At 56.9% G+C, this 21085-nt stretch overlaps 3 protein-coding genes across 5 annotated transcripts in view; 2 read left to right on the top strand and 1 right to left on the bottom strand.

Annotated features, from left to right (window-relative positions):
* The window catches only part of TOMM22 (translocase of outer mitochondrial membrane 22), a 114916-nt gene that overhangs the window by 69143 nt on the left and 24688 nt on the right, over nucleotides 1-21085 (bottom strand). The gene's annotated exons all lie outside the window — the stretch shown is intronic.
* KCNJ4 (potassium inwardly rectifying channel subfamily J member 4) lies at nucleotides 4766-20954 on the top strand. 3 transcript variants are annotated; one of them, XM_075752555.1, is made up of 3 exons: nucleotides 4766-5290; nucleotides 17195-17370; nucleotides 18618-20954. In XM_075752555.1, the coding sequence occupies exons 2-3, from the start codon at nucleotides 17333-17335 to the stop codon at nucleotides 19945-19947; spliced, it is 1368 nt and encodes a 455-aa protein (XP_075608670.1). In that variant the 5' UTR covers nucleotides 4766-5290; nucleotides 17195-17332; the 3' UTR covers nucleotides 19948-20954. The 3 variants fall into 3 exon arrangements, with proteins under 3 accessions (XP_075608670.1, XP_075608654.1, XP_075608660.1); XM_075752545.1 differs by lacking the exon at nucleotides 4766-5290 and adding an exon at nucleotides 8514-8633; XM_075752539.1 differs by lacking the exon at nucleotides 17195-17370 and having other exon boundaries at nucleotides 4926-5290.
* LOC104641167 (endosome-associated-trafficking regulator 1) lies at nucleotides 13533-14651 on the top strand. Its single transcript, XM_010309727.2, has one exon. The coding sequence runs from the start codon at nucleotides 13533-13535 to the stop codon at nucleotides 14649-14651; it is 1119 nt and encodes a 372-aa protein (XP_010308029.2).

Consider the following 21085-nt stretch of genomic DNA (forward strand, 5'->3'; position numbering starts at 1 on the left):
CCGCTCCCAGCTGGCAGTCTCCTGCCCTCTGTCCTTCCTGGCCCCGTCCTGCCTCCAGCACCTTCTCCTCGGTGTTCCACTTTGTCTCCTGAAGCAAACGAAGAAGCAGGGAGAGAGCTGAATTATTGGGCTGCTGCGGCTGTATGTCACATCCCACTTCCGCAGCGGGTCATGCACAACCATTCCCCGGCAGCCCCCCACCAGCCGCCCCCACCATCACGGGTGTTCTGTCTGGAGTGGTGCAGAGCCCAGCCCCGGAGGAAAGAAAAAAGATCCTACCAAGGGCTGGTTTGAAACAAACTTTGCTGAAAATATTAACCTTGGATTCCTGGAAGTGGATTACAAACATGAAAGCAGCACGTAGGTACTGCTGGTTTTTATAGGTTTTACAGAAAGGAACTTAGTAGTGATGGTTATAAAGTTTTCAGATATTCAGAAACAGCCCTGGCTGACCAGCCTGGTTGGGATAAGTCTTGTCCTTGCAGCCGCGGTTACACAGGGAGGTCTCACGGCAGCGTGAGCAGACCTCCGCATCGAGACGGGAGCATTAGGCAGTCATTATCTAATCACTAATATAAAGCTACTTTAATACAACCAAATGGACGTCTCAGTTTATCACCTCATCCCCAAACAAATCATGTCTGGCCTTGGGTCTAATTTGGTTACTCCAGGGTTGCATGACCCTGCCTGCTCCTGTCCCGGGGCCAGCTGTGGCTGCGGCCTCCCCGTCCCTCCGGGTCCCCAGCCTCACCCGCGGCCGTTCCCCTCTGCCTCTCCCTCCGTCGGCACATCCTGATGGGCTCGCTTGGAGTAAAATCCTTAATGATTAAAGCATAAAAATATTATTCCCGGTGCTTACTGAGAGGACTAACAAGTCTATTAGCATCACCGGATTCCTTTCTGAATACATTTGCATATATTTTCTCTCTGCCCATTAGGCTGGCTGCCGTGTTTTCCCTCTCTGCCACTCCAGCACCTGCCGCACCGGGCTTTTCCAACCACATTCCCAGGCCGGGCTGGAAAACACCCCCTCGGCCCTGGGAAACCGGGGAGGGCCCTGCCTGCCCCTGATGGCACAGAGGCAGAGGTTGGGGAGGTGGGAGAGGAGAGACCAAAGGATAGCGTTGGCAAAGGAGCGACAGGGTAGGGACTGGCTGAAATTTGGTTTCCAGCTGCCGGAACGGAGTCGCGTGGGGTTTCAGCAGGGCTCTGCAAGGCCACGCGGGTGCTGGTGAAAGCCAAGCCCCAGCCCCGGTGGCCCAGCTGGTCCCAGGTGTCTGAGGTCCTTTTGCAGGTGGGCAGAGAGAGGTTTGAGACGTGGAGCAGGGATGGGAGATTTTGGGGGAACAGGTTTAAGGTCCTTTATGCCAGCAGATCCCCTTCCAAGTCATCCTTTGGTCCCTCTGCTCCCCTTCACAGCTTCTTGTCCCACCCAGGGAAAGAAGCCGCCTGCAGAGGGGTAAGACCATTGTGCGTGGCAAAGGTTTATTCTCTTCATCTTGTGCATTCCCAAGAAGAGCTAATTGGCCCCAAGCCACGGCGTTATCTCCTGCTGTGGTACCAGGAACCACCGTGTGAGGTGACCATGAGAGGGACCTCACCAGAGCAGCCCAGCCCAGCTCACCCAGCTTGGACATGGTGGTGGGGCTGGGGTCTCCCCATTGGACATCCCCATGTGGCATGAAGCAGGGCCCTGGCAAGGCTGCCGGGAGGGCGAGGGGCACCCGGACGCTTAGAGAAGGAAAAACTGGCACACAAAGTGGGAGCAAGTAAAAATAAACCTTTCCTCCTCCCTCCCTCCCTGCCGCAACACGAAACGCCTTGCACCGGGTGTCTCCCTGCCTCCCGAAATAATGCCGGGCGCTGCCACCGCCCCACACGGTGATGCTCTCTCCATGCCTCCCGTTTCCATGGTGACTGCAAGGAATGTCGCCAGGGTGACAGGGAGGCGAGCGAGCTGGGATTTGGCATTAAAAACGGGAATTTGGGGTTGTTGGGTTTCTTTTTCTTTCCCCCCTCCTCCCTTTAGTTCTATTTTTGGGTTTCACTCTCTGCCTTTGCTGGTCTGGAAGACTCCTTCTCCTGCAGAGCCCCTGGGCCATGCGGCAGCAGCTCTGTTGAGGGCTCTTCCCCACCTCTGCCTGTCCTGCAAGGTGATGGCAATGGTGCGAAAAGATGGGAGAAGGGGGTTTCCTTCTCACTAAAGCAATAGTTTCCTGAAAGCAGGAAGGCTTCTGTGCTTTTGCCCTCGGAGGTGCTTGGCTGGGACTCCCCCTCCATTTCTGCTGCAGGCTGTGGCTCAGGCCGCATCCTGACCCCCAAGATTCATCCCAGAGTGGACCAGAGTGGAAAGTGACTCGTCATGCCCAGAGAGGAGGGGGAACATGGTGGGGTTGAACACCATAGGTCACCTCCATCTCTCATCACCTCTGCCCCTGTGACGGGACAGCTCGGCCGGGGCAGTCCTGGAGCACTGGGGCAGAGATGGGACGGTCGGAGGAGGATGGCAGAGGGAGCCAGGCAGGTGCTAAGGAGTCCAAAACTGTGTTGTCTGGTTTAAGCACTCAAAGTCAGACCCGCCCAGGGCAGAGAGGGCTCGAGGGCTCATGCTGGCTTAGCTGGTGTTGCGGGAAAGTGGGACCTTATGTGCCCAAGCAGGGGCTACTGGCATGGAGGTTGCACTTGTCTTCATCCCCAGGGAGGAGAGAGGTCAGGCAGCACTTGCTCACCTTCCCAGGACCTCCTGCTTCCCCCTACATCCCTCTCCAGCCATCCTTCCATCCACCCCTCTATCCATCCCTCCAAACATTCCTCCATCCATCTCTCCATCCTTCTTTCTCTCCTTTCCTCCATCCCTCCATCCATAACCCCACCCTTCCATCCCTCCATCCCTCTGCCTCCCCCATCCCCACAGCAGCATCGGGAAAGGTTGGCGGAGTGGGGCTATTTTTGGGAGCGTCTCCCTGGCAACGGCTGCCACCACCGTCTGTGGTGGCTTTTCCATAGGTGCTAAAATATTCCATGCTTCTTATTAAAGACCGTGCCGGTGGAGACGGGCGGGGGTGGCGAGTGTGAGCCACCCCGCTGCCAGGGCCGGCGGGCCTGGGGCGGCCAGGTCATGGCACCCCAGGGGTACAAGGACAGTGAGGGGCTGGTGGCATCCTTGATGCAACACCTCCATGTCCCTCCTGATGGCCCCGGCTGTGCTGGCTGCCTCTTGGCTACGCCAGGGTGCCGTGCCGTGCACAAGGTGCAGTTATTCGTCCTCTTGCTGCCCAGGAGGAGGGAAATGCGGTGAGGTCTGGGGGGAGACGGTGATGAGGAGCGAAAGGCAGAGAGGGTGAAAGCCAACCTGAAGCCAAGGGGGCTGCAGGGGCACATGGGTGCCTGGTGGCTTCGCCCACCCCAGGAAGGAGCAAGATGTCTCAGCAGCATCTTCATCCCTTTACTGCACAGAGAGGAAAGGTTTGTTGAGGTGCCAGAGGGCCGGTACACTTTCTGGCCGGGTACCTGTGCAGCTCCCAGACAGTAGCTCTTGGGATGCAGCCCCACAGACCCTGGGGATGGGTCTTTTGGGAAAGCAAGTCCCCAGCTGAATGTGAACAGGTCGCCGTACAGATGGCTGCAGAGGGGATGGAGGGAGGAGGCTGGCCCTGCTCCATCCGGGTGCCGCAGCTCCCCAGGACCCCCGGGTTGAACAGTGGGGAGCAGCTGTGGTTGGGCTGGGGCAAGGCGGCTGGTGCAGGAGGCTGCCGTGCTCCCCATTTGCAGCTGCTTATCTGTGCAGAGAGCTGCTAAAAATACCCTCTGCTCCCCCTGGGGTGGGTTTGCCAGGTGAGAGGGGGCTGCGCTCGCTGCAGCAGTGCTCACTGATGCTGGTGGGGAACGGCCGTCCCTGCAGCATGTTGTGCGAGGGGGCATCCATGTGCCGGGGGATCTTGGGATGATTTTGGGAGGGAGGGTCATGATTGCTGCAGCATTGAGACCCAGAGGGCACTCAAAAAGTGGGGTTTTTGATCTTTTTTGACTATCCAGCAGAGGCCTTAATGCTGGAGATGGCAGATGAGACACCGAGATGGAAAGCATGCTGATGGACCCTGCTGGCCTGGTGCAGGGCTCTCCCCGGGAGCCTGTGCTACAGCCACTGCCTGCGGGGTCAGGGGTCTCTTCAGGGGGTCAGGCTTCCCTCCTGCATGAAAGGGGTGGCTTCGCTGCCACAGGGTCCCCTGGCCCCTCGCCTTGCCACCAAGAAGTGACCTCTTCAAAGCCCCTGAGATGCTGCCGACCATGGAGACCCAGCAGAGGTTTCCGGGTCAGGTTTCCCAGCAGGGTGGCCATGCACCACCCTGGAGCCCCAAGGTCAGGTCCCTCCTTCCCTGTGCTCCTGTCCCTGGCATCGCAGGACAGCCCCAGCACTGCAGGGTGGGGAGGCCGGGCTGTGGATGCGGAGAGGTGATGCCCCGCGGCCAATGCTCTGCACGAGCCGAGAGAGCCTGGTCCTTCCTCAGGGCAAGGTGTCAGCCCAGCACCCCAAATCCAGGTGGGAAAAAAAACCCTGACAGTGGATATTTCACCCCCTTGTGCCAGCCCGGCGGGAGGATTCACCTCCCTGGGGCATCCAGCGGCCCCGCCGTCCCCTTCTCGCTGCCGATGGTTGCGCTCGCGTCTCCCCCATGGCAGCTCCGCAGCGGTGCCTCCGTGGCTCTGAGCTCACACACGAGGATGGGCTAAAGTAGCGGAAAGCTGCTGGATCCTACCACAGAGTTACTGACTTCTCAGCTACAGACTGCATAGCAATCAGCGAGGGGGAGAGGCAGCCAGGGAAAGGGAGCGGAGCGCAAAGGGAGGAAGAGTGGAAGGGAAAGGGGGGATTTGGGGACCAAAGCAGGGGGACAGCGAGGGGCATGGGCAAATAACGACAGGGAAGGAGGGAGCCAGGCAGGAGGGGGAGATCTGAACCCGTCGCCGAGCCACGAAGGCGCATCAGCGTTCCGTGGGATGGACACTCCCGGGAGCGAAAAATGCTGAGGAGAGGCAGAGGCAGGAGGAGAGCGCTGGCGTGGGCAGGACAGAGTTAGGAGAGGAGCAGGTCGCGGCAGAGAAGTAGCTCCTCGGGGGCGGGGGGGAAAACCCCAAGCCAGAGGCGAGCGAGGGCTGCAGAGAGACCTCCCCGATTCCTCCGGTCTGGCTGAGACGTTTCATGGTGAGATGGAGAAACCGGCCGCTTTCCTCTTCCTCTGATGTTGGCTCGGCACGGCTGGAGCAGGCGGCAGCCCTCGGCAGGACCCGGGTAAGAGGCGGTGCCGGGGCGCGCTGCTCCCCTCACCGGCATGAGACCGGGAAGGGTTTTTTTTTGCCTTAGGAAAATAATGTATTGTTTCATCTGCGCTCGCTCTAAGGAACAGCTATAAATATAACTTAGGGAGAGATGCGTGGCTTCATGTGAGCGTGCCAGTGAATAATAAAGTTGCCTGTGTGCGCGGCGTATGCACATACGGCTACCGGGGCGGCTGCGGGCCAAGGGGCAGGGATGGGTACCTGCCTGTAAACCTCCCCAACTTCCCTCCCCTACCCTCGCTGCCATGACTTTGCAGGTCACTTTGCAGGTAACTTCTTCATTTTTTCGGCTCCCCGTGTTTTCTTAGAGCCTTCTCGCCCTCGGCTGGGTCTTGCTCACTGTTCATTTCTCCTGCTCTGCGTGGGCAATGGTTCTGGCCGGTTCCCTAAGGCAGCCTGGAGAAGAATGGAGCTGAACACCCATTCTCCAAGCACTGGGGTGTGACCGGGGCCGAAGCGGCCGTGTTGGCTTTCCTGCTGCCTGTGGAGCTTTTCAGGTTCCAGACCTGCCCCCCTCTCCCTTGCCTTCAAGCTCTTCTAGTCCCAGAATGGCTGATCCTGCTGGTGATGGGCCAACATCCTCCAGACAGGCAGAGTGCAAAGGGTCTTCTGGATACTGGATGTGGGTGAAGGAGCTCAGGAGAAACTCTGCCCTTGCTCCTCGTTGGCAAGGCCAGTGTCCCTGCCAGGGTAGGAGCCGGCAGGCAGGTTTGCATGGCACCTCCAACATCCCTGGTGCCACCTTCAGCTCCCGATGCCCTCTCTCCTGGGCAAATCACCTGGAGACAACCGAATCCCTCTGCCAAGAGCCTAGTCTCCTGTCCCCACCACCCAGCCCTAGCTCCATCCATGGCAAAGCGAACGGTGGCTCCAGGGCCTCTCTCTTCACCCCTTCCTTCCTTCGCCCCCGCTGAGGGGTGCACAGTGAAGGGCAGATGGTGACAGCGCACGCGGGGGATGCGTGGCGGAGGTGACATGGCTCCAAGACTACCCTCAACCCCTGCTCCATGCCCTCCTCGGCTTCTCGGGAGGAAGGTGACCATGGGAGGTGGGAGGTGTGGAGATGGACCCAGGGCCTGGGGTCATCTGGAGCCCAGGAGGGGACGGGGGGGTGCGCGGGGAGCACATCTCGCCTAAGATGTGGGGACGTGCCCCCTCTCCATTTGCCATCGGAAGTGGCGCCCACAGATGCCTGAGTCACCCCGGCACGTGGCCACCCCTGTTTGTAGCCACTGACAATAATAATAAGTATAGGGGGAATATGTGCCTGAGGAGGGAAACGTGAGCCTGGTGGGGACAGGGGATGGCAAGGAAGAGGAGGGATGCTGAGGTTGACAACAGACAGGATGAGCTGGAGAGGGCTGATCCGGAGGGAAGTGGAGCTCCCTCTCCTCCACCTTTGTCCTCTTCCATCTCTCCCCTTCCTTGGGTGCCAAGACTGAGCGCCATGCCATGCTGCGCTGGTTTGGGGCTGGCAGTGGCCCTTGCCCCTCGCAACCCCCTGCCATAGTTCGCAAGGAAAGCCAGGAAGTGAGGAGGTGGCCAGGGAAAGACGGAGTTAGCTGTCAGGATGGGTCCCTGCTGGCCCCTCCAGCCATTTGGCCACCCCGAGCTCAGCTGCTGGCCACCACCCCGGGAGCAGCTGTGTTCGTATCACTGGGGGTAGGGTGCCAGCAAGGGGGAGGAGGACACGGTGATGGATACCTGTCCCTGCTGCGCGCTGACATCAGTGCAGACGCAGAGCGGAGCAGTTAATGGCAATCTGCCCTCAGCAAGTTCCCACTGTCCTGTCTCGTTATTGCACTGGGTTGGCTTAACCCGACAGCGCGGCCGAGGATCAATAGATGGATGCTCGTGTCTTAGCGATCGATCCCTTACTCACACGCGCGGCTCCCCAGCCTCCCGCTGGTGCTCCTTTTTCTGTGAATGGTAAGGACCGAGTGAAGCCGTCTGCGCTTGCCTCGCAGTGCTGGGAAACCCCATCGGGCTAAATTCATGTTCCTTGACGGCTTTACCAGGGTGGAGGGGCCTCACATGGAGCCCCCAGAGGCAACAGCACTGGTTTTCCTCCCCAAACAAGGTGGCTTTACTGGGGATGGTTGGTCTTGAAGCCCCTTCCTCAGGAGAGATGCTGATGCTCTGGCAGTGGGGGGCTCAGGAGGGGCAGGGGCTGTTTTTGAGCTGGTTCTCACCCTCAGACCTCTCAGGCTTGTTCTCCAGCTGTGATGCTGTTGCCGTGGCCCGGGCAGATGAAGGACGGGAGCCAGTGTGATTCTGTCCCAGCTGCTCCAAAGAGCCGTCCGTGCACCTCCATGCCCGTCCTCTCAGGAGCCGGGTGGCAGGCAGCGTGCCTGCAGGGCTGGTTTCAGCATTCACCGGTGCATTTGGGGAGGAGATGCCGCCCGGGGCTGGCACCAGCCACACTGGCACGGCAGCACCACTGCCGCTCTCACCGGAGAGGGCGGGAGCAGAGGATGGAGGACATGGTATCCTCTGCCCCACACCACCGGCCAGGGACTCCTGCTGCCACTCTGCCTGCGCCAGCGCCAGCCCCTGCCACCATGGTGGCGGGCCTGCCCCTCGCAATCTGGACGGCTGGTTTATTTCTATGGCAACATTTCTCCCGAAATGCTTCAGAGGGAGCCTAGTGCTGTTGGAAAACGAGGGAGGCAGCGTCCCCCACTCTGTACCCTGCAAAAGGTTTGGAGAAAAGACCCTGACACCTCTCCTGCCTCCCTCCTCACCTCATTGCCTCCCTCCCCCGCCAGCGGCACTGGTGCAATGAGCTGTCGGCCTCGTCCCGTCTGCCTCTCTGCTGCCTGTTCTCCCTTCCCCTGCCTTCATCTTTGCTCTCCCCTCTCTTCTTGCCTGCTCCTTTCCTGCTCCGGGCCATGGCATTTGCTGGCAGCCTGCTTAGGCACCCACGCAGAGGGGCCAGCTGAAAAGAGACTTATAGAAAGAGGATGTCAAAAGTGACTCCGCTACAGAGGAGGGTAAAGCAGCCCTGGAGCCCCATGAGAACTGTATAGATTGGTCCTGCCAGGAGCACGGTGAGCGCAGTGGCTGAAGGGCACCGGGGATCCCACAGGCTGGACAGGCAGGCGCTGCATCCCTCTGAAAAGCTCGATGGCATTACGAAGAGGCGGCGCCTGCCACAGGACTAGACCCAGCGGTCCCAGAAGTCCTCTCCTCTCCTGTCCCCATCGCTCCCACCACCAAGAAAGAGCCTCGTGTCTGGGTGGAGGCAACCAGGCAGACGCTGAGGGCAGCACCGAGTGCCGGCGGGCCAGAGGCAGGTGAGCAGGCAGGGCGCCAGCGGGAGCGAGCATCGCAGCCCGGAGGAGCAGGGGTACGACAGCAACCTGTAGTGATGGCGGCGGGGGGGATATTGCAGGCATAGCAGCGTGCAAATTCAGCTGCGTGTCCCGCTTCGCACCGCTGTCCCCCTCCACCCGAGCCTGTCCACGCTGGCAGCTCCCGCCATGTCGGGGAGCCAGGGGGCAGGTGGGAGGGGGGAACGATGGTCCTCCATACCGCAGGCACTGGGAAGCGCTTAGGCTTGATGTCTTTCAGGTGCATTTGTTTAACTGGTCAAGCTGCAGTCAGCAGGCTTGTAGCAAAATAGCCGATCCGCTCTCTGCGGGAGTGCAGTTTTGCAGCTTACCTGGGATGCTCCCTCGGCTGTTTGTGCAGCCCAGCAGGCATGACTGAAAGGGGAGAAGTTGGGACCACCTCAGGAGGCTGATGGCTCTGCTGAGCTCCTTGTTAGAGTAGCAACAAGGCTTTTGGGGGGCGATTATTTTTTTTTTCCCTATCGCTGATGGGTTAGCACTGAGCAGCCAGGCCAGGCTGGGAACTCAGCCCTCATGCAGCAGCTGAGCGCGGAGCCGCGGCTGCAGCCTCTCTCGGTCGGGGGTTCGGTGCAGAGCAGGCTTCACCCCGGCTATTGCTTGCCCTTTGCTGCTGTCGCTGTTGTTATCATCGTTGATATCCCATTTGCAGGCACCTGCCTTGCCGGTGCTTTGCAGAGGCAACAGCAGACAGTCCCTGCCCTGTCAGGAGTGCAACCGCAGCAGGCAGGCAGATGATGTTGGCTACCCTTACCCCCCTTTTCCTGCGCACCAATAACGATCCTTGTCCCAATTAGCCCAAAGCCATTGAGAGGCCACATGTAGGCAGCCCTCCTGGCCAGGCCGGCATGGGCTCAGGAGGGGCTCCATGCTGGAGAGACGCTGAGGCGCAGGGACGCTGCTGGGGACAGCCTTTCGGCAAGGCTCCCGCAGGGCAGGATGCTCGGCGAAGGGAGCTCCTGGGCTGGGGGGGTTAGGGGAGATGACCTCTCCACTGGTGTAGTTGTGCTGAGAAGCTGGAGGAGGCGACTTGAGCACACCGCAGCTGCCCAGGACATGGGGACCTCGGGAACACCCCAGCACCTTCGTTTTTTTAGCTTTGTGGGTTTTGCACCAACCCTTCAGGATCTAGTCCATGGTTTTGGCAGGACGGCTGCCGGGGCAGACGTCAACCCCAGCATTTCCCTGGGAGCAGATGAGACACGGTCTGAGCCCTGGCTGCCACAAAAGCCCGGCTCCTTTTTGGCCAAGACCACCAGCCAGGGAAGGCCAGGGGCCTTCTGAGCATTTAATTTTCCCTGTGATGCCAGCCACAAAGAGTAACACCCACCTGCCTCACTCAACAAGAAAAAGTGGGGACTTGCCCTCAGTGGCCGCCCCAGCAGCATCTTCTTAACGCTCCTGCTTGGCCGCCCCCAGCCCCTGCCTCTTGTCCCCCCAGCCCCATTTTGGCTTGAGGAGAGCGGGTGAGTGCCCATGCCAGTCCCACCAGCCCCGCTGTGGGGTCCCCCTCCTCTCAGCTGGGATTCCAGGGAATGGACGGCCACACTTGCAGCACCATTGCCCGGCCGGTGCAGCCAGAGCAGGGATTGCCGGGGCGGTGTGGGAGCAGGCGGGAGGTGATGCTGTCACCTTTCTGTGCCTCTTCCCAACTTTGTCATCCTGGGGACCTTTGTGTGGATCCCATTTTTATCTGTGTTTTCTCCTTCTCTCTCTTTCTCTCCTTCTCTCTCGCTTTCTTCTCTCCCCCTCCCGTCAGTATGTGGGTTGATCACTGCTCAAACTTTTAATTCAGATGGTAATTGGAATAATAATACGGGCAGAATCCTTCTGGCTCCGTTGCTGCAGCTGGCTTCAGGGAGCTATGAATAGCTCTGAGTCACACACTGAGATGGTTTAACTTCAAATCATTTTGTTTTGTTTTCATATTACCCATCCCCAGGCTCCAGGGCTTCACGGGGTGGGGGGGAAAAATCCCCCCCTCTCACTCCACCCCAAAATATAAACTGGGCAGAGGCATATTAATAAAATCCTCTTTTGGAGAGAGAAACTGGTCAGCGGATCATGCCTTGCGGGGCAGATGGGGACTGTTGGCACTTACACGATCTATTTATAATTATTGAACGAAAAGGCAGAAGTGTGTATATAAAAATGGTATAGAGTTGATTACAGCTTCCTCCCCTCACCTTCCATATGTCACTTGCCTTTTTAATATGGTAAAACTCTCCCGCACGGTGACTTGTGCCTTTGCGCGTGTTTGTACAGCGCCTAGCACCCAGCCCTGCCAGCACCGAGGAGCGAGAGCTTGGCCGCTGCCTCTTGCAGCGAGACAGCCCCCCGGCACCGAGCTGCCCTTTGAGCCCCGGCATGAACCCCGGGAGTATTTGTGAGGAAGAGGATACGAGATGGAGTTACAAAGAGGATGGAGAGGACAAACCAAATATCGTGGGTCTGCTCTGCAAAAAGCCAAAGGGGTCCCCTCTCTGCTGTGGGTGTTTCCACCCTGACTCCCCAAGAGGTGAGAAGACATCTGCTGTGTTGTCACCATGCCCGAGCCGGCAGGATGGGTCTGTGGATGCTGATCTCAAAACCAGACGGTGCTACCCAGTCAGTAAGAGGAATAAAGGCACAAAGTGCGGCACAACCAGCGGCTGCAGTATTGACCACAGACAGGAGGGAAGCATTTGCCAGACGACTCCAGATAAAGCAAAGACTAAGAGTGTAAAAATACTCTGGGATTTTTCCATCATCGTCGTTCACGGTGTACGTCCCAGAGCACCAGATATGGTTGTTATAAAAAGAGAAGTGGGGGAGTACTTCGGCGTGGACTTTTCTGTTCTGTTTCATGAGACTCTTCCACTGCAAATTTAAGGAAGGATTGTCAAATATGATCTGCTCTGGCAGGGGCTGGAGAAAGCCTGGGATGTGCGAGGCACTGCACCGTGTATTGGGATGGAGCAATGGAGGCATTGCATCAGCACCACCCGCCCTGACATTATTATTAGCCCGCAGATCCCTTGGAAAGCGATGGCAGCAGCCCGGCCCCACGCATCTGCTCGGGATCAAAGCAGCGCTGCGGTGGCAGCGCGGGCTGGTGCAATGGCCTGTGCCGCTGGAGCGCGACATCACCCAGGAAGGCAGGGATTACTGCAGCACGGCGGTGGTGTCCCCAGCATCGCTCAATCTAGGGCACAGGAGGGGGAAAGGGAAGGAGGGAAGGGCAGCCCAGGCTGCAGGGCAGGAGGTGGCTGTTGGCCCCTGGAGACCCACCTTGCTGACAGCTTCAATGCTGCAAGACAGGGGCTGCGATGCCCACACTACAGCAGCTTCCTGAAGTGCCGGGGGGCTTCCTCAGGCCGTGAAATACGTGGGTATTCATGTATGCCGGGGACAGGAGGGATGGAGAGCCATCTCTCAGAACTGCAGTCTCCTGCCTAGCATCTCCCAGGGTGTCCCATGCTGCACCCGCTGGTGGGGTTTCATCCCACTCCCCAGGAGTTGTCACTGACTCCCCAGCTTCTTCTGCGCACATGTGGATCCCAGGAGGCAGAAAACCTCCAAGAAAGGTCCTTGGGCATGCTCCAGGATTTGCACCTCTGTCCTTGGCCGGGCTTTCCTCCCCCTGGTCTGTGCAATAGGCGGCTGCCTGTTTGGGATGGGAATGGCGTTCCTTTTTGCCAGAGGCATCTCTGAGCCTTCCCCCTTCATCCCATTTGTGTTTCAGGTTTCCAAGGAGCAATGGGACCCTTTCACAGCCATTTGAAAGGAGCTGGCATAGGGTTTGGGCTCCTGGTTTAGCCCCTGGCCTTGCCGAGCTGGTGGCACCCATTTTGTAGTCAGGAATGTCCGCAATGGCCCTGGGCCACCAGCTGCTGAGGAGGGACGGTGGCTACATCACCTCCTGGCGTGGCATCTCTGGGGGGTTAATGTGAATGCTGGCCCAATGTGATGGCAGTCCCCAGCCCAGGGCTTCTTGCCTGCCTGTCTGTCTTTCCCATGGCGTCCCCGCACGCTGTGGGGGTATGTTGGGGTGGAAGCGGTAAGTGGGTTTATTTTCGTTCGTCTCCTGGCTCTTGCCGCTCTGAGTTTGTGGCGCCCGGTATTACTAACGCTTCCTTGCGCCAGCTGGCAGCGGGGGATGAATCAGATTGACAGCACCATGGCGTGAACCCCTCGCTGGCCGGCCAGCTTGGTGCGATGCCTCTGGCCAAATCGCTGGTGATGTCTCCTGCCTCTGCCCAGGGTGAGCCCTGGCACCAAAATGCCAGTGGCTTGATCTCGCCGCTTGAGATCTCTGGGTCTCATCTCACACCCTCCCGCAGCTGACCTGCGGTAGCCTGCGGGCCATGGCTGTCCCCTCTGCCCCATGCTGCCTGCCCGGGTCTGGCCGGTCCCTGTCCCTAACGCATGCTGGAGGTCTCAGGCAGCTTCATGAGCTCCTCTCTGCCCACTGGCAGCATCCCTGAGCTGGGCTTGGCTCTGCAGCCATGGGGACCCGGCTCATCCTCTTGCTGCCAAAAAAGCACTTTTGCAGTTGATCGGTTCCTCTCCCCCGGTCATGACCTCACAGCAGGCAGTGAGTCACACGATGACATCACAGACCTTGGTGATTGCTGTTCTCCCCGTAGCAAAGACACAGAGATGCCTGGTCCTCCCCTCCGCTCACTCCCAAACACCCTGGTGATCTAAACGGAGGGATTTTGGTGACTGCCTCTTGCTCCACGAGCATCACCAAGGCTGCAGAAGCTGGTGCACTGCCTGTCAGTGTCACCTGCCTGTGTGACCTGGGCTCCAGGAGGATAATTTTGATCCTTCCACTTGCTGCAGCCCAAAGTGTCGTGAAGAATGTCATGGCTGCTTGGCATCTCTGGGACAATGGAGAGGGTCTGCCCAGAATTTCAAGGCTTGGAAGATGATGATGATGACAATGACAACGATGACGAATTCAGCTACCCCTGCCAATCCACACGTCCTCCACCCCAATGCAAGAGCCATGACAGCTCGGGTGACGGTCAGGTGGAGGATCTGGGGGAACCCATCCCATTTTCCCTAAATCCCAGGCACTCTTACATGGTGAAAGACGACGGAGTGAAAAATAGAATATATGCCAAGAAGGTGATCAAGCATGCACTGGAGCTTGAGGAGGAAGCTCAGGAGTTTCAGGAACCATGTTACAAAGACACAGAAATGCTTGGCAGCTTGTCCGAAGATGAGGACCACAGCTGGACCCGTCACCTTCCTGTGCATCAAAGGTCTCACGTTCTCCGAAATGCCAGTATGGCACCATGCGGCTCCTATGACTCTTTCCAGTGTAGCGCGGGCAAGCACTTGGGGATGGATGCCTTTGCCACATGGGCCCATGCCAGTGACCCTTATCTGGGGTACCCAGAGCGCACCAAGGGAGCAGAGCCCCACATGCTGCACGAGGAGGCCATTGGGGACAGGGAGCTCCCGTCCCTGCATCTGACCCATGACACGCTCAGGGAGGAGAATGCCACGCTCAGGAGGGTGGTCAGGAGCATGCAGAGCTCCTTGGAGAGCCAGGCGTGCACGGTGCAGAGGCTGGAGAGGCAGCTGAAGGCCAGTCTGGCCAAAGAGGAGAGGGAAGCCCAAGAGCTACAGTCCTTTGTCCAGCGGATGGAGTGGAGTCTCCAGCTAATGACCCAGCGGGCTCTGGAGGCAGAAAGCAACGTGGAGAAGCTGAAGCAGGAGATCTTTATTCTCCAGGGAGAGCTGGAGAGCTCCAAGGTGGAGAACGAAAACCTGAGAGCAGGCCAAACGACTGACCTAGGAGCTGTGAAGCACAACATAAACTTCGCCTTGCAGAACCTCCACAAGATAATAACGGGTGCAAACTGGTCCATCAGACAGCTTGTCTCTGGAGCAGAGTCCCTGCACTTTGTTGCTGAGGTCCTTCAATCCACTGGCAAGATTTCCGAAGTTGAAGCAGAAAAAGAGCTATAAAGTTAATTCTGTGTGGGTCCTATGCACGAGTATATGCACCAAGACCACCAGTTTCCCACTACAGCCTATACTAAAATCATTTGCTCTCATGTGCTGGAATGTGTGTGTTCAAATCATTAGCCTTTATTCTTCATAGAAATACTTTTCTTGTGATTAAGTACAAATTGCAGGTAGTGATGTGGTTTTAGCTGCTGATGCTCTGTTCTGGCACTGCGGAGCCAGAAGCAAACGTTTCCCAGGCTCTGAGCTGCAAGCTCCAGCTGTGGTGGGCTCTGCGCTGGAGGCTGTGCCGCAGCTCCGGCTGACTTGAGCTCCCATGTAGGAGCCAGGAGGAAGCACAGCAGCATGGGATGCAGAGCTCCTAAACAGTGCACCCATCCCTTCCCTCAGCTGTACCAGCCAGAATGGGAGACGAGCACAGCCCTTGAGGTACCTACATTTCATCTGCTTCCTTTGCCCCTTCTCGGTGAGCTGGGGAAGGTGAGAGCAGAGATCTGGGTGCTGCTAGACATGGTTGCAGTGGGCAGAAGCTCCTTTGGTCTTCCTCCTCTTTTGGACCCGACCACCACCTGGGCCAGAAATCCGAAGTCTCTAGAAACTGTGCACCTGTTCCTGGAGCTGGGAAAAGGGGTGGTAGTGGTGGTCAGAAACCTTTGGGAAGTTGTGAAGTATCCATATGCAAGCTGTGGCAGTGCCTTTCCTCCGGTATCAGTGTCAGTGCTGGCTAAGGATGAGCTTGGCTTATGCGGGTTGGCTTAAGGAAGGCAACCTTTGGAGAGGATGCCCTTCCTCTCCTGGCTGGAGCTGGCATAGAGGAGTATACCTAAAGTGCCCACCTTTGTCACCTCCTAAAGACCTGTGGGACCCTGCAGTCCAAACTCCTCATGTAATCACTGAAGATACGTCTTAGCTTTATCTTAGTGGGGCCATCTGTGGGCATGAAGATGCTTCATCAGCTGGCCATCCCTCAACATTTCTGGTGAATTTAGGTACCAACCCCAGTTTCTGCTGTAGGTTTACCCAGCTGCACAACAAAATTTCTCCTATCTGGCCAAACTGACCCTCCTTAAAGACTTGGGCACTGTAGGTCAGTGAGGAGGTGGGTGCTGGCAGAGTTCAGTGCCAAAGTGCTTTTTTCCTGGTGGGAATTTTTTGGGCAGCGGTTCACTTTTACCTCTATATGGTGAGTTGCGGACTACAAGGTTGCTGTCCTCTCCTGGTCCTATAATATCCCTGGTCTGAACAACCATGTTTGTGTTGCCACAGGGCTTAAACTGCCTCAAGTAACCTTGGTTTCTGGAGGAGATACTACTGGTTAATCTTCATCCCAGACATGACAATGGCAGTGTTTGCACATCAGAGGTGATGTCTGGAGATCATTACTTGCTGCTTTCTAGTCTGTGCTCCTAACTGTGGAAAACTAGTGGTCACCCTTAGCCACATGAAGCCCCATTCTGCCATTTACTCATCATCACTGATGATGAGACCAGGATGGTTCTCACCAGCTTTTCTGTCCCTGACAACATTGCTTGCTGTTCATCTCTCCTGTCTGTGCATGACTACTTGCAAGCAACTCTAAACCTTGGATTTGACCCCAAAATCCTTGGATTTGTCCCAGATATGGCAACCTCTGGTTGCTCATCGGTGAGGCTGGGGGAAAGCGAACTAGCTGGCTGTGTCTGTGTCCTGCGCTCCACACTGGCTGCTGTAATCCAAAGGTTACAGTGCAGGATTAGCATGGGTGTACAAAGCCCTTCCTAATCTGTGAGTCATTACCCCCTCACTGTATTTCACTTCCCAGCAGCTCTGTGCAGGCGGGATAGGTCTCCTCTTGAGTCTTCGGTTTCCCCGTTCTTCAGTTCAGGGAGGATCGGGGTCGGGACGTAACATCTCCTGGACATCCTCCCCAGGGCTCTGCTGCTGAGCCGCTCCTTGGATGCTGTACACAGGGCACATCACAAGGTCTGTTTGCTCTAACTGGCTTCTCCTTGGCTACCCCTAAGCCTTTCCTTTCCATCAGTTCTCCTTTCTGTCTCTACCCATCACTTTTCTTCTCCTCTTTGAAATGGGGGCAATGTTCTGCACCCCCTGGAAATAAATTCCCTCTGGGTCAGGCTGGGCTGATGGGGATCCCTGAGGGCTGCAGTGCATGTCTGTGCTTCATTAGTCCTTGTGTGTGAGGTATTTAGCCTGGCTGAGCTCTTGTCCTAGTGTAAGCTATGATATTAATATAAGGGCTCAGGGCAAGGGCCCTGCAAGCTGCTCAACCGTTGTGCCCTTGATCTGGAGAGCGGTGACCGGACGGCCTTGCACCTTTCTTGGTGGTAGATGCTGGGGAGTGTGGGGGCTGTGGGCTGTGCAACCCAGTCTGCATCCATCAGCTCCTCACCTGCCTGAGCCAGGCTGCAGCATGGTGCCTGACAGACACCTCCAAACCCATCCTGAGCAAAAGGTTGGGAGCCCTGTGCCCCCCCGCTCCGGGACTGGAACGGGTGTTGTCAAGGGAGGCTCTGACTGGGTTTTGCTTCATCCTTCTCTGCAAGGCACATGCCCAGGAGCAATCACAATGGCAGCACGGTCCCCAGCTCACCAAAGGTGAAACCCAGAGCCGCCTGGTCCCATGTGAGTGCTGCTGCATGAGATCCCGTGTGCTCCCAGCTCCCGCGGCCCCCTGACACCTGATGATACAGCGAGCCATGGGCAGCGTCCGAGTCAACCGGTGAGTAACCCACTTCTCAGGGACTGCTGCTGGCCAGGGTGGCCTGTTCCTCCTCATCTGGCCCCTCAGGCCCTACTTTCAGTCTGCCTTTTGGTATATTCTTCTCAAATTATCTGCCAGGGGCTTTTCTGCTCCAAGGTATGGCTCCTCTCTCCTTCTCCAGTCCAAGACACACCATACATGGGAGCAGTGCTACAGAGGAGAAGCAAAGCACTGCATGGTTCCAGATCAGAAATTACAGATTCAAACTGTGCTGCAGAAGCCTCCTGTCCCCAAGATTCCCCGGGAGTCGCAGCTCCAGCCACACGTGCTTCCCCTGCTCCTTCTTCCCACAAGAGGAGGACGAGGGTCACGAAGCCCATGCTGGAGGGCTCCAGCTGACATGTCAACACTATGGGGTGGGAGGGAGGCACTGACAGCCCGACAGGTCCTGAGAAGCCAGGGCTTGGTGGTCACGAGGGAAGAGTTGTCTTGGTGGGTCTGTGTACTCCTTTGATTTCCTCACTGGTCAGAGCATCTTCTGCCACCACATCTTTAAGGAGTATCTGCAACCATAGACCCAGCAGCACACAAGGGGCAGCAGCAGTGCCTCCTGCGAGGGAGGGGAGCTGGAAGGGCAAACGTCTCCCAGAAAGTGTGTGGGGAGCTTCTCCCAGGGAAATCTGCCAGCATTTTGTCTGTTGATCTCCAAATTACACCTTTGGCTTTGGATGCGGGATGCTGGGAGCCACGCATGTTGCTGTGGCAACAGAATTGTCCTGAGCGCAGGAAGTGTATAAACATTGTCACCGACGCACCATGAAATCAGTGAGGAGAGCGGAGGAGAAAATAGAAACTCACAGCATTATATAATGTCAGGGCCAAAATGTGGCCAGACCGTGGGCGCTTGCTCCCAGGTTTCCTGGCTCTCCCAGCTGCTGTCAGGTTTCAAAGCCTTGGGTCCCTCCTCACTGCAAAGGCTGGAAGGAATCGCAGTGCTACAAGCTTCTCCTGCTTTGCTGCCCTGCTAGGCTTTGCTAGATACAACCTCCTGGCAGCAAGACTCGGTGAACATGGCAGCCGAGCTCCACCAATTTGGTCAGGGTGGCACCATGGTGCAATAACCAGAGAAATATGCTGTTGTGATATTCAACACCATGGTATCTTAGCCCTGTGAGCCACCCACATGTCTCCCGCCCTCGCTGTCTCGGTGGTTGCTGCTGTTCTTCGTGTATTTCTGCTGGAAATGCCTGTTTTTTCTCTTCCAGGTACAGCATCGTCTCGACTGAAGAGGATGGACACAAGGTCTCTGCACTGGGCAGCATGAATGGGCACAGCCGGAATGGGAAGGGCCATGCCCCCCGGCGGAAGCACCGCAACCGCTTTGTGAAGAAGAATGGCCAGTGCAATGTCTACTTTGCTAACCTGAGCAACAAATCTCAGCGCTACATGGCCGACATCTTCACCACCTGTGTGGACACGCGCTGGCGGTACATGCTTATGATCTTCTCCGCCGCCTTCCTGGTCTCCTGGCTCTTCTTTGGCTTCCTCTTCTGGTGCATCGCTTTCTTCCATGGTGACCTCAATGCACCGGCAGTGGGAGGCAGTCCCTCTCTCCTCAAACCCTGCATCATGCACGTGAACAGCTTCCTAGGGGCTTTTCTGTTCTCAGTGGAGACACAGACAACCATTGGGTACGGCTTCCGTTGCGTGACTGAGGAGTGCCCACTGGCTATCATGGCAGTTGTGGTCCAGTCCATCGTGGGCTGTGTTATTGACTCCTTCATGATTGGCACCATCATGGCCAAGATGGCAAGGCCCAAGAAGCGGGCCCAGACCCTCCTCTTCAGTCACCATGCGGTCATCTCTGTGCGGGATGGCAAACTGTGCCTCATGTGGCGGGTGGGCAACCTGAGGAGGAGCCACATTGTGGAGGCCCATGTCCGAGCCCAGCTCATCAAGCCCTACATGACAGAGGAAGGGGAATACCTCCCCCTGGACCAGCGGGACCTCAATGTGGGCTATGATGTGGGCCTCGATCGTATATTTTTGGTCTCACCCATTATTATTGTTCATGAGATTGACGAGGAGAGCCCGCTCTACGGGATTGGCAAGGAGGAGTTGGAGACGGAGAACTTTGAGATTGTTGTTATCCTGGAGGGAATGGTGGAAGCCACAGCCATGACCACACAGGCACGAAGCTCTTACCTCGCTAGTGAAATCCTTTGGGGTCACCGTTTTGAACCAGTTGTCTTTGAGGAGAAGAACCACTACAAAGTGGATTATTCGCGCTTTCACAAGACCTACGAGGTAGCTGGCACGCCTTGCTGCTCAGCCCGGGAGCTGCAAGAAAGCAAGATGACTATCCTACCTTCTCCCCCACCTCCCAGTGCCTTCTGCTATGAGAATGAGCTGGCTCTCGTCAGCCAAGACGAAGATGAAGATGATGACGAGGTGGGTGTGGTGTTAGGGGGCAGCACTAAAGAAGAGGGAGGCGTCATTCAGATGATGGATTTTGGAAGCCACCTGGACCTGGAGCGGCTCCAGGCAACTCTGCCCCTAGATACAATCTCATACCGCAGGGAGTCGGCCATCTAACTCCTCCAGCCTCCCCGTTCCACACCTGTTGCCCACCATGTCCTCCTCTGTTCTGCACCTGTACGTAGCTGGATAAGTCCCTTGCCCACCAAAAAATGCCTCCCGTGACTGCCTCTCAGCCCCTGACTATATCAAGGCCTGGAGCTGCTCTGATATATTCCCTTTCCCGTGAAGTCATACTGCCTGGAAGAGGAGTGAGGATCCACTGCTCTTCCAGTGTGCGCAGCTTGTGCTAGGATCCCTTTCCTGCCCAGAGACAGGAGAGCAGCAAGCCTGGTTTCTCATCTCTGGAGAGGCGACAGGAGTCCGTGTCCTCAATGGACAGACTGGGACCTGCAGCAAGTATTTCTGCTACTGAGGCAACAGCAGACTTTCTGTTCCCTCTTGACGTGGGTAGGTGCCATGGCTGTCAAGAGTCAATACCATCACTAGGAGAGGAGCGATACCCGAGCACTGACCAGATGAGGATGGACGGGAATGTTTAGGACTCCTGGAGGGAGTGGGGAAGGATCTCAAGGGAGGGGTTTACTTGCATGTTTATTGCTTGTTGCACATGACTCTCTCTTTGTATATAAAACAGAACAAGAACTGAAATCCATATTCTTCCACTGCAAATGCCAAGCTAGGAGACAAGGACGTTCTGCGTAGCCTACTCTGCACTCTCCTTGGCTTTTGGCATCTGTCACCTCCAGAAGCAGCTCAGCTCCATGGACTCAGACCCAGTTCTCCCAGTCCTCTTGAAAAACACATCCTGCTCCTCTCCTGAGATGCCTGGCAGAGGAGGCAGGGCCCTGTGCTTGCACACTCAGACTGCTCCCTGGCATAGCGTGGCCAGGATGACAAGACAAGTGACCTGACTGGACAGCAGACCCTCAACTTGCTCCTTTCAACTCCTCCGTTCTTCTCCCTGCTGCCATCAGCTGTAAAACTGAATTTGTAACTATTTATTTTTAATAAAGTCTAATATCCCAGGGGGAGGTTTGGAAGCAAAGGAGAGATCCCAAGGCTCCAGGTTGGTATAGAGACTGATGAGAGTTATTAGTGCTGGTGTTTGCTGTTTGTATGGCATTGGTGCCTGGAAACTCCACCACGAGGGCTCCCATGTTCTGGGCCTCCCTGGTAAAGACCTATCATAAGA

This window comes from Balearica regulorum, chromosome 1, assembly GCF_011004875.1.
Source record: "Balearica regulorum gibbericeps isolate bBalReg1 chromosome 1, bBalReg1.pri, whole genome shotgun sequence".
Lineage (NCBI taxonomy): Eukaryota > Metazoa > Chordata > Aves > Gruiformes > Gruidae > Balearica > Balearica regulorum.